Raw genomic sequence first — 12,498 nt, 5'->3', positions numbered from 1 at the left:
GCAAAGAGAGATAAGAAAGCCTTCCTCAGTTTTCAGTGCAAAGAAATAGAGGAAAACAACAGAATGGGAAAGACTAGAGATCTCTTCAAGAAAATTAGAGATACCAAGGACATTTCATGCAAAGATGGGCTCAATAAAGGACAGAAATGGTATGGACCTAACAGAAGCAGAAGATATTAAGAAGAGGTGGCAAGAATACATAGAAGAACTGTACAAAAAAGATTTTCATGACCCAGATAATCACAATGGTGTGATCACTCACCTAGAGCCAGACATCCTGGAATGTGAAGTCAAGTGGGCCTTACGAAGCATCACTACGAACAAAGCTAGTTCACTTCAGTTTGGTTCAGTAGCTCTCTCGTGTCCGACTCTTTGCGACCCATAAACCGCAGCACACCAGGCCTCCCTGTCCATCACCAACTCCTGGAGTTTACCCAAACTCATGTCCATTGAGTCGGTGATGCCATCTAACCATCTCATCCTCTGTTGTCCCCTTCTCCTCCTGCCTTCAATCTTTCCCAGCATCAGGGTCTTTTCAAATGAGTCAGCTCTTTGCATCAGGTGGCCAAAGTATTGGAGTTTCAGCTTCAACATCAGTCCTTCCAATGAACACCCAGGACTGATTTCCTTTAGGATGGACTGGTTGGATCTCCTTGCAGTCCAAGACTCTCAAGAGTCTTCTCCAACACCACAGTTCAAAAGCATCAATTCTTCTGTGCTCAGCTTCTAGTGGAGGTGATGGAATTCCAGTTGAGCTATTTCAAATCCTAAAAGATGATGCTGTGAAAGTGTTGCACTCAATAGGCCAGCAAATTTGGAAAACTCAGCAGTGGCCACAGGACTGGAAAAGGTCAATTTTCATTCCAACACCAAAGAAAGGCAATGCCAAAGAATGCTCAAACTATTGCACAATTGCACTCATCTCACACGCTAGTAAAGTAATGCTCAAAATTCTCCAAACCAGCCTTCAACAATACGTGAACTGTGAAATTGCAGATGTTCAAGCTGGTTTTAGAAAAGGCAGATGATCCAGAGATCAAACTGCCAATATCTGTTTGATCATCGAAAATGCAAGAGAGTTCCAGAAAAACATCTATTCCTGCTTTATTGACTATGCCAAAGCCTTTGACTGTGTGGTTCACCACAAACTGAAAAATTCTTTCAGAGATGGAAATACCAGACCACCTGATCTGCCTCTTGAGAAACCTGTATGCAGGTCAGGAAGCAACAGTTAGAACTGGACATGGAACAACAGACTGGTTCCAAGCAGGAAAAGGAGTTTGTCAAGGCTGTATATTGTCACCCTGCTTATTTAACTTATATGCCGAGTACATCATGAGAACGCTGGACTGGATGAAGCATAAGCTGGAATCAAGACTGCCAAGAGAAATATCAATAACCTCAGATATGCAGATGACACCACCCTTACGGCAGAAAGCGAAGAAGAACTAAAGAGCCTCTTGATGAAAGTGAAAGAGAAGAGTGAAAAAGTTGGCTTAAAGCTCAATGTTCAGAAAACTAAGATCATGGCATCTGGTCCCATCACTTCATGGCAAATAGATGGGGAAACAGTGGAAACAATGACAGACTTTATTTTTGGGGGCTCCAAAATCACTGCAGATGGTGGTGACTGCAGCCATGAAATTAAAAGACTCTTACTCCTTGGAAGAAAACTTATGACCAACCTAGACAGCATATTAAAAAGCAGACACATTACTTTGCCAACAAAGGTACGTCTAGTCAAGGCTTTCCAGTGGTCTTTCCAGTGGTCATGTATGGATGTGAGAGTTGGACTATAAAGAAAAGTGAGAGCCGAAGAATTGACATTTTTGAACTGTGGTGTTGGAGAAGACTCTTGAGAGTCCCTTGGATTGCAAGGAAATCCAACCAGTCCATCCTAAAGGAAATCAGTCCTGAATATTCATTGGAACAGGACTGATGCTAAAGCTGAAACTCCAATACTTTGGCCACCTGATGCAAAGAACTGACTCACTGGAAAAGACCCTGATACTGGGAAAGATTGAGGGCAGGAGGAGAAGGGGACGACAGAGGATGAGATGGTTGGATGGCATCACCAACTCGATGGACATGAGTTTGAGTAAATTCCGGGAGTTGGTGATGGACAGGGAGGCCTGGCATGCTGCAGTCCATGGAGTCACAAAGAGTCGGCCATGACTGAACGACTGAACTGAACTGAATGGGGATTCAGAAAAAGCGTCTTCCTTGAATTTGCTGTTTTTCAAGTGCCTGCAGCTCCGAATAGTTAAAATACCCAAAGGGCATTTTATAGGGTGGCATGACCTGAACTCCTACAGTCATGTTTGAGGTGGTATATTCTGCTGCTTTTCACTCATAAACAGGAAGCCAAACAAGGGTACATCTACTATAGCATCAGCTGATTTGCAGGGAGCCCTAGTGTGACTTGTAAGTGTAATCAGCAATGTTTGTTTTCCAAATTTTTGATAAGTTTTTAAGAATTTTCAGACTCTTTGATGAATGATTTTGAAATCCAGGTTCAGTGAGTTGGAAATGACAATTCAAGATTCTGAAAAAAAATTTTTTTTATCAAGTCCTACATTTCCAGACCCTTCCATAGCAACTCTTAAATATCCAATATTTCATTTGCACTGCCCTAAATTTCTGAAAATCTGAACATTGATAAACATACCATAAGATTAAGAATTTCTTGTTCTTTGATTCTGAACAATGTCCAGAAGAGGGTGCTGGCAGAACAACCAGCCTTACTCCAACCTGAAAGCCAGGACACATCCTCTTGACCAAAGGTTTCACTATGGTAATCCCAAATTTGTCAAGTATTGTAATGATCATAGCATGATATTAGGATCATCAGCATCACACTAAATAATAATACAAAAGGAGAAGTGGAAAGTTCTTAAAGTAAAAGCAACTCAGGGATACACAAAAAAATTGGTGAAAATCTTTTTATATGAAGGAAGACGTAGGAGACAAAGAATGATTTTAACTTTTCATCATCTTTCTATATTGGTTCAAATACTTTATGTCTTGTGCATGACTTATAGTATAATCAGTCATAATATTAATCATTAGCAATTAATATCTCTCTTTATAAAAATCAATACACCTGATAATGAATACTTAAAAAAAAAACCAAACCACGCAGCATGGCTGAAAGAATCTGTGGAGGAACTGATATTTTGTTCAGGAATTTATCAGTGTTGTAAGTAGAAAACAAAACTTCGGTTGTGTTTTATGCCTTATAATACTTAAACATGTCACTACTCAGAATGAACATTATAATTTATACTTGCACTCGAACACTACTCAGAATCTGTAACATTATAATTTATACTTGCCCTCTTATGAAATAGAAATCTTTGGAGAGAAAAATTCCTCAGAGAACAGGTAGTACATCTTTCCCATTGTATCTCTTCTTTGCTAAACTGAAGTGTCTCATTTTGTTTTGCTGATAGTTTTAGGAGCAGGGTGCAGATTGCCCTGGCAGTTTCTCTGCTGCTCTGAGATGTAAGTCATCTTAGCTAAGCAGGAACTGTGTTTCCCAAAGTTCTCTTTCTTATATGGTTCTGATGGCATTAAGAGACGCTCTGTACAGACCAGAAGGTAGAAATGAAGTCATACGCTTGGTATGGGGAGTACATGTAAATCCATGGCTAATTCATATCAATGTATAACAAAAACTACTGTAATGATGTAAAGTAATTAGCCTCCAACTAATAAAAATTAAAAAAAAAAGATAATATTCATGAATCTCAGAAGCAGAAGTAACAAAAAAAAAAAAAGAAGTCATACGCTTTATGCCCTGAAAGTTGTTGCTAGTCTGCTGCCTGCTTTACTTGGTGTATCAGACTTGTAGCAAATTCAGTTTCTCCAGGCCTCCTCCTTAAGCATCTCTGAGTGCTGGGCCAGATGTGTGTGTGGTTCCTTGATAGTGAGCGTCAGCTCTCCTGCAGGTCACCCACAGCACTGAGGTTAGAATGGTTCAGAGACACAACTGGGTCCCAGTTTGTCCTCAGGGGTCTCAATCTGTGCTCGTGCACGCCCATCTGTTCTCTATATCCAGCTTTCCTTCCTATCTGCTCATGTGCCAGGCCTATAGTTACTTCAGGCTCAACAGAGATGAAGAATCAACAGTCTGCAGAGACTGTCCTACCTTTATTCTTTTTTGAAGTGTTCTTGATTTACAATGTTGTGTTAATTTCTACTTTACAGTAAAGTGATTCAGTTTTATGCATACATATATATGCATTCTTTTTTATATTCTTTTCCATTATGGTTTATCTCAGGATATTGAATATAGTGGGGCTTCCCTGGTGGCTCAGATGGTAAAGAATTTGCCTGCAATGCAGGAGACCTGGGTTCAATCCCTGAGTTGGGAAGATCCCCTGGAGAAGGAAATGGCAACCCACTCCAGGATTCTTGCCTGGAGAATTCCATCGGACAGAGGAGCCTGGCGAACTACAGTCCATAGGGCTGCAAAGAGTCAGACATGACTGAGTGACTAAAATTTGACTTTCATTGAATATAGTTCCCTGTGCTATACAGTAGGGCTTTGTTGTTTATCCATTCTATACATAGTAGTTTGTATCTGTTAATCCCAAACTTCCACTCCATTCTTCTCTCATCCCCTTTCTCTTAGCAACCACAAGTCTGTTCTCCATGTCTGTGAGTCATTTTCTGTAGATCCTTTATTCTATATCACAGGTAGTCATTCTGCTTCTCAGATAAAACTCTAATTGCTACAAGTTTCCATGTACAACATCACCTCGTTGGCTTTCCATTTTGAACAACGTGTTAAACCTCAAACTTATAATATCCACTGTGTTTGGCAGAAGGAGAAGAAGACAGGTATTTGGTAGCAGAAGAAAAGAATGGATGCCTAGAAAGGTAACTGTTGTGCAGGATGTTCCCAGAAGTGTCTCAGTGTTAGAAATGCCTGTGTGAGTCTATCACCTCTTATCTCCAAATCCACCTTCCCTGGCCATTTCTCCTCTGTCAGTAGGGACACTAGAGTACTCCTGGGGGAAGAAGAGGATGCCGATCCTGTTGTACTCTCTCCTGCTTCCTCTTGGGGTGGGTGGGGGTCAGTAGGACGTCCAGGGGCGCTTGTCTCCAGTGAGTTTCAGGGGCGCCACCTGAGAGACTTCTCAGTGGGTTTTGCCACTACTCTGGTGGGCAGTTTCCCAGAGGATTCCTCTGTGGGCACTTTCTTGGTGATGCCCCAGTGGGTGGCATCCCACAGCTGGGCTGACTGTCTGGAGGGCTGGCTTCCTGCTGCATCTCAGGGAATTTCTCTGTCATGCAGTGGGTACTAGCTACTCCATTTCAATGAAGTCTGAACCTCAGCACTGGGTAAAGAGAGGGCCTTCTTCCAAATGTGTTTCTTCCTTGGGTATTCTGACTCAGTTTTAGAGGCAGTGACTTCTCTTCACATGTGCTATTCTTGGATTTATTGGATTTTCTTGATTCCTCAGTAGGTAATCACCTGCTTCTAGTTAATAATTTTTTACATTAAACTTTCCCTGTGTGAAATATGATGCATTTCCTATCTCTTAACTGGGCACTGACAAAATACCTTTTGATTTTTTTTTTTTTGGCCACACCATGTGGCTTGTGGGCTCTTAGTTCCCTGACCAGGGATTGAACCTGTGCCCTCTGCAATGGAAGCATGGAGTCTAACCATTGGATCACCAGGGAATTCCCAAAATATCTTTTGCTCTTCATCGTTGTCATGCTCAGTTGTTCAGTGGTGTCCGACTCTTGAGACCCCATGGACTAGCCGGCTCCTCTGTCTATGGAATTTTCCAGGCAAGAATACTGGAGTGGGTTGCCATTTCCTTCTCCAGGGGATCTTCCCAACCCAGGGATTGAACCCATGTCTCTTGCATCTCCTGCACTGGCAGGCGGGTTCTTTACCACTAACACCACCTGGGAAGCCCTTTTGCTCTTAGTAGCTACTTAAAAAAAAAAAACCCAAACCCCAGAATTTTATTAGTTCAAGATTTGTTTTAGAAAGAACACAAATTACTCTTATGTGGTTACAAAAGTGAAGGGATTGCCCAAGTGTGCAATTTAGAGAGGCAATTTGCTTTCTTTGGCCACTTTTAAGAGGTATTTCTTGAACTGGGCTCCATGGACACACGTAAGCAGACCTTAAGTCAATTATTTCTATGAAACAAACCACCCTAAACACAATGGTTAAAATAATAATCTTTTGGGGGCTCTAGGGGGTAAAAAAACCCCAATAATCTTTTACAACTTCTCATATATTTGACAGGAAGACACCAAAGTCACATGACAAATGGTGAATATACAGGAAAGGATGAAGAACCGGGAGTCACAAAGAGTCAGACACGACTGAGCAAGGTCACTTTCACCACAAGGTCCAAGGCCATTATTAAAGACTCATGAGTTTAAAATGTATTTTTAAATTTTGTATTTTCCACTAACAGTGGAATATCAGAAAGGGAATGTGAACAAACTACCCCTTTTAAAATCACATAAAAAATAGGAATAAACCTGACTAAGGAGATGAAAGATTTATATGCTGAGAACTACAAAACATTAATAGAGGAAATTTAAGATTATTCAAAGAAATGGAAAGATATCCCATGCTCTTGGATTGGAAGAATTAATATTGTTAAAATGGCCATACTATCCAAAGCAATCTACAGATTTAATGCAATCCCTATCAAATTACCCATGATATTTTTCACAGAACTAGAACAAATAATCCTAAAATTTATATGGAACCATAAAAGACCCAGAATTGCCAAAGCAATCCTGAGGAAAAAGAACAAAGGTAGAAGCATAACACTCTCAGACTTCAGACAACACTACAAAGCTACAGTAATCAAAACAGTGTGGTACTGGCACAAAAAGAGATATTGGTCAATGGAACAGAACAGAGCCCAGAAATAAACCCACACACCTACTGGAACAATTAATCTTCAACAAACAAGGCAAGAATATACTATGGAGAAAAGACAGTCTCTTCAGCAAGTAGTGTTGGGAAAGTTGGACAGCTGCATGTAAATCATGAAGTTAGAACATTCCCTCACACCATACACAAAAATAAACTCAAAATGGCTTAAAGACTTAAACATAAGACATGACACCATAAAACTCCTAGAAGAGAACATAGGCAAAACATTCTCTGACATAAATTGTACCAATGTTTTCTTAGGTCAGTCTCCCAAGGCAACAGAAATAAAAACAAAAATAAACAGAACCAAAGCAAACTTACCAGGTTTTGAGTAGCACAGGAAACCACAAAATGAAAATGAAAAGACAACCTACAGACTGGGAGAAAGTATTTGCAAATAATGTGACTTAATTAATTAATTAAGCAAGGCCTTAATTTCCAAAATATACAAACAGTTCATACAACTCAATAATAAAGAAACAAAAATCCCAATAGAAAAATGAGTGGAAGACCTAAACATTTCTCCAAAGAAGACATACAGAGATGATCAAAAGGCATATCAAAAGATGCTCCAAGCTGTTCATTATCAGAGAAACGCAAATCAAAACTACAATGAAGTACCACTTTATATTAATCAGCATACTCAACATTAAAAAGTCTACAAATAACAAATTCTGGAGAGGATGTGGAGAAAAGGGAATCCTCCTACATTGTTGGTGGAAATGGAAGTTTGTACACCCACTATGGAAAACAGTATGGAGGTTCCTTAAGAAACTAAAAATACCATAAAAAGGAATGCATTTGAGTCAGTTCTAATGAGGTGGATGAACCTAGAGCCTATTATACAGAGTGAAGTAAGTCAGAAAGAGAAAAACAAATATTGTATATTAACACATATATGGAATCTAGAAAGATGGTACTGATGAACCTATCTGCAGGGCAGCAATGGAGATGCAGACATAGAGAACAGACTTATGGACATGGGGGAGGGGGAGGAAGGAGAGGGTGGGATGAATGGAGAGAGTAACATGGAAACATATACACTACCCTGTGTAAAAGGGATAGTCAATGGGAATTTGCTCTAAGGCTCAGGAACTCAAACCAACGCTCTGTTACAACCTAGAGGGGTTGGATGGGGCGGGAGATGGGAGGGAGGGTAATGAGGGAGGGGACATATGTGTACCTATGGCTGATCCATGCTGATGTATGGCAGAAACCAACACAGTATTATAATTATCCTTCAATTAAAATTAAAAAAAAACTTAAACATAGAGTTGCCATGTGATCCAGTAATGTCACTCTTATGCATATATCCAGAAAAGATGAAAACTTACTTCTCAAAGATTCATGCACCCCAGTATTCATGCACTATTTATAATAGCCAAGACAAGGAAGCAACCTAAATGTCCATTGGCAGATGAATGAATACAGATGTAGCATACATACACAGTGGAATATTACTCAGCCATAAAAAGGAATAAATTGATGCCACTTGCAGCCATATGGATGCAACTAGAGATTATGATACTAAGTGAAGTAAGTCAGAAAGAGAAAGACAAATACCATATGATATCACTTATATATGGAATCTAAAATACAACACAAATGAACATATTTGTGAAGCAGATATAGAGTCACAGACATACAGAACACACTTATAGTTGCCAAGGAGGAAAGGGGTGGGGAAGGGATGGAGTGGAAGTTTGGGGTTAGCAGATACAGCATATACAGGACAGATAAACAAGAGAGCACAGGAAAGTATATTCAATATCCCATGATAAACTAAAATACGAAAGAGTATTAAAAAGAATATATGTTTATGTATGTATAACTGAATCACTTTGCTACACAGCAGAAACTAACACAACATTTTAAATCAACTATACTTCAATAAAACATATGTTTTAAGTTATGTGTTTTCTTTTTTCTGGCTGCACCAAACATCTTGTGTGATCTTAGTTCGCTGACCAGGGATTGAACCCTTGCCCCTTGCAGTGGAAGTATGGAGTCCCAACCACTTGACCACCAGGGAATTCTTAAAAACTGTGCTTGTTCAAATCAGTGAGAAGATAAAGAACATAATTACTGTTACAGAGTTCAAGTGCCTACATTTTCGTTTTGGTCTGATTCTCACCAAGGATCACCTTAAGTAAGCGCGTACAATTTTACTTGTTCGTTTGTGGAATAACAACTTTTTTTAAAAAGAAATGTATTCAATGCGTTCCAATGAATACCACTGAATACATCACCATCACTGATTCTGTGTTCATTTTAAGCTTTTATAGACATACAACATCAGTAAAAGAAATTTTCACATATTGAGGTATGGGGAAGTCATTCTGGCTTATACATGAGTAAACCTGAATTTTACGGCAACTAAAACAGACTGTGTTCTATCAAACATGCATTGTACATCTGCTTTAATTAATAAGGAAAAGGGCCCATTGGCCAGAAGTAAAAAATTTCTGTCCTGGGACACCAGTGCCAGTGCTCCCCCAGGTGCCAAGGCCATGACTGTTGTGTACATCTGATCTCTTTTTTTGAAACCTCGAAGGAATGAATCCACAACTTGCTTAATGTTCTTTGTTCTGACAAGATATAAAACAGCTGAAAAGCCTGCTTCTCTGGACCAGTTCTTCAGAAGCTATCTGAGAGGCTGTTTTCTGGGCTATCGTCCTCAGCTGACTCAAATAAAACTCTTCTATTCCTATTATCGATTGTTTGTTGGTTATTTGTGTCAACAACATATATACAGAAAAGTGTGCAAACTGTAAATGTATAGGTCATGACTTTTGTTTTAACCACATCATGTGGCTTGTGGGCTTTTAGTTCCCCAAGCAGGTACTAAATTTGGGCCCTCAGCAGTGAAAGTGTGGCATCCTAATCACTAGACCACCAGGGACTTCCAAGGTCATGACTTTTAACAAAACAAACACTCCTGCATGAGCTGGTGCTCAACATTTAAGGGAGTGCTTCTCAAACTAGCCTCTGGAGGGGCCCTTGCAGGCAGAGCTCCGGCAATTCCAAAGCTTCACCAGTAATTCACAAAGAGAACCTGGCTGACGGGAACCTGGGAGCTGAGCTGGCCTCTGACAGGACTGTAAAGAGAACAGAACAGAATGCAAGCAGTTACTGCAAAGGTTAAGATCAAGGTGCTGGGACTGCCCTGATGGCCTAGTGGTTAAGGCTCTGTGCTTCTACAGCAGGGTTGCGGGTTCAATCCCTGGAAGGCATATCCTTGGGGGGGCGGTTTGTCTGGGGGTGGCTGGGGAAAGAATCATGGAGATGAGCACATTTCCTGCTGCTTAGCTAGTCTCCTGGGCACACAGGAAGGCAAATTAGGATAGTCAATAAAGTAAAGTGAAGTTGCTCAGTCGTGTCCAACTCTTTGCACTGTGGTGGACTGTAGCCCACCACGCTCCTCCATCCAAGGGATTTTCCAGGCAAGAGTACTAGAGTGGGTTGCCATTTCCTTCTCCAGGGGATATTCCTGACCCAGGGATTGAACCCGGGTCTCCCGCGTTGTAAGCAGACGCTTTACCGTCTGAGCCAGCAGGGCAGTCCCAGGATAGTCAATGGTTCTACTCAAATGGAACAAGAATGTCCTTAAAGGGACAATACAATGACTATGGGTTCTTTTACAGATTTTACGAAACACAGTACACCCTAGTAGTGACTGTGTGTGAGACTGTGTAGTTTTAATATATTTTAAATTGTTGTGAAAAGTTGCAAAGATGGGACAGAGAGTTGTCACACACTTCTCATTCAGTTTCCCCTGTTATGAACATCTTACATCATTATGATATAGTGGCACAATTCATGAATCAATACTGGTACACTGTTATTAACTAAAATCCATAATTCACCCAGATTTTCTTAGTTTGTACCTGATGTCCCAGCCAGGGTACCACATTATATTTAGTTGTCAGATCTTCTTAGGCTTCTCTTAGCTGTGACAGTTTCTCTTTCTCAAACTTTCGATATCCTTGACAATCTCAAGGGGTCAAATATTTTATAGAATGTCTCTTAATTAGGATTTGTCTGATGATTGTACTTTAACTACTGCTGCATATTTAGGATTATTAGTGGCTTCAAACACGTCACCAAAAACGTCAGAATTAGAAAATATGCCTCAAACTTAAAAAGTCTGAAAACCACTGGTTGAACCTCAAAACAGATTGTAAATATACATAAATGAAGTTGTCACGACGTTTATACCACCTTCAGTTTCAAACTTCAGTTTCAAAAAACCCAGGTCCGTTTATGGACCTTTCACACCATGGCTGGATAGCAACCTTAATTTATAAACTGTGTGCATGTCACCCTCAATAGAGCCCAGGCCATCAGCCACCCAGCCTCATTTCCCAGCTCTACTTAAAAAGGAAGGCAACAGCTTTTCATTCAAGGGTCATCATGGTAATAATTCATCCTGAGGTAAAAAGGAAGTTCAAATTAAGCCTAATGAAATTCCAGTTTTCAACAGAGTATGTTTTTAAAGTACAAGCAGAAAGACTGATCAAACTTTCAAAGAAGTATTTTCTTTTTCAAACGAGTAAAGTCCAAATTAGGAAGCACAGAGGATTACACCCTATTAATCTGTAATGTCTGATACCAGAAAAGTGTTCTCATTAAGGTGAAGCCATTGTAGATATACTAGAAATTAAACCCGTACAAGGTACAGACTTAAAACACTTTTTAACCAATCACTCTGCTCTTAATAGTATGAGGGAAGTCACCAGTCATAAGCATTTGGAGCACTTAACATCATTGGCAATGCTGGAGATGGTACAATGTTTAGCTCAATAAAAAGAGACAATACCTCTGGGGCTCAGAATTCAAATATGCAGACTGGCATCCACCCAGGCCTAAAGATGTGTTCTCTGAACCACAAAGGACTCACCGTGTTGGCCAGTTCTAGATAGCTTCCTCCTACAGAGTTGCCAAAGCGTGGGGACTGCGCGAGCAGCTTGTGGAGCGCAGCAGCCTGCTGGTGCAACGAGCTTCCCCCATACTCCAAAAGCTTCTGCAGGGCTGGCTGACTCTGCAAGTCCGGGCCCTGGAGGTCCCTGGCTCCCGAGGCGTACTCCCAGCTCTCCCTGGCCGCTGATAAGGCACCTAGGTCCAGAAGAGACAGCAGGGTGGGTGGGGGTGGGGGGGGAGATGTTTCCTGCGTTAGCCTGTGGGTGGCCAAGAGGCAACGATTTGGAAATCCACGCATCAGAACACATGTGGCGCCCGGCTGCACACTAAGCATTTTCCCTTTCAAAGTGACACATGGGGTGCCTGGAGATAAAAGCCGTTTCAGGCGAAGCATTTAGAAATAACTACCCAATGAATACGCGCCTTCCCCCGGTCCAACAGAAATGTTTAGCGAAAAGCACCCATGAGCCGAAAAAAGGGAAGCCTGATCACAGCTACAGCTGTCTGTGATTTAGTGTTCTGTCATCCTTTTCCCCACTTGAGCAGGAAGGAAGCAAGGCGGAAGACAGTTCGATACGGCACTTTATCGTCATTTTCTGGTGTCAACATACACTCTTACCTGGAAGAAACTCCAGGCAGAAATAGACTGCACTGCA

At 40.9% G+C, this 12,498-nt stretch overlaps 1 protein-coding gene across 1 annotated transcript in view; it reads right to left on the bottom strand.

The window, feature by feature from the left end:
• MCC (MCC regulator of WNT signaling pathway) overlaps positions 1-12,498 on the bottom strand; it is a 494,030-nt gene that overhangs the window by 346,034 nt on the left and 135,498 nt on the right. The window contains exon 3 of the mRNA XM_070462369.1: positions 11,823-12,037. Within this exon, the coding sequence (XP_070318470.1) occupies positions 11,823-12,037 (215 nt within the window). The remainder of the gene's footprint in view (positions 1-11,822; positions 12,038-12,498) is intronic.

This window comes from Odocoileus virginianus, unplaced genomic scaffold, assembly GCF_023699985.2.
Source record: "Odocoileus virginianus isolate 20LAN1187 ecotype Illinois unplaced genomic scaffold, Ovbor_1.2 Unplaced_Scaffold_3, whole genome shotgun sequence".
NCBI classification, from domain to species: Eukaryota; Metazoa; Chordata; class Mammalia; order Artiodactyla; family Cervidae; genus Odocoileus; species Odocoileus virginianus.
The sequence above is the reverse complement of the archived record's forward strand: the minus strand, read 5'-3'. Positions and strand labels throughout refer to the sequence as shown.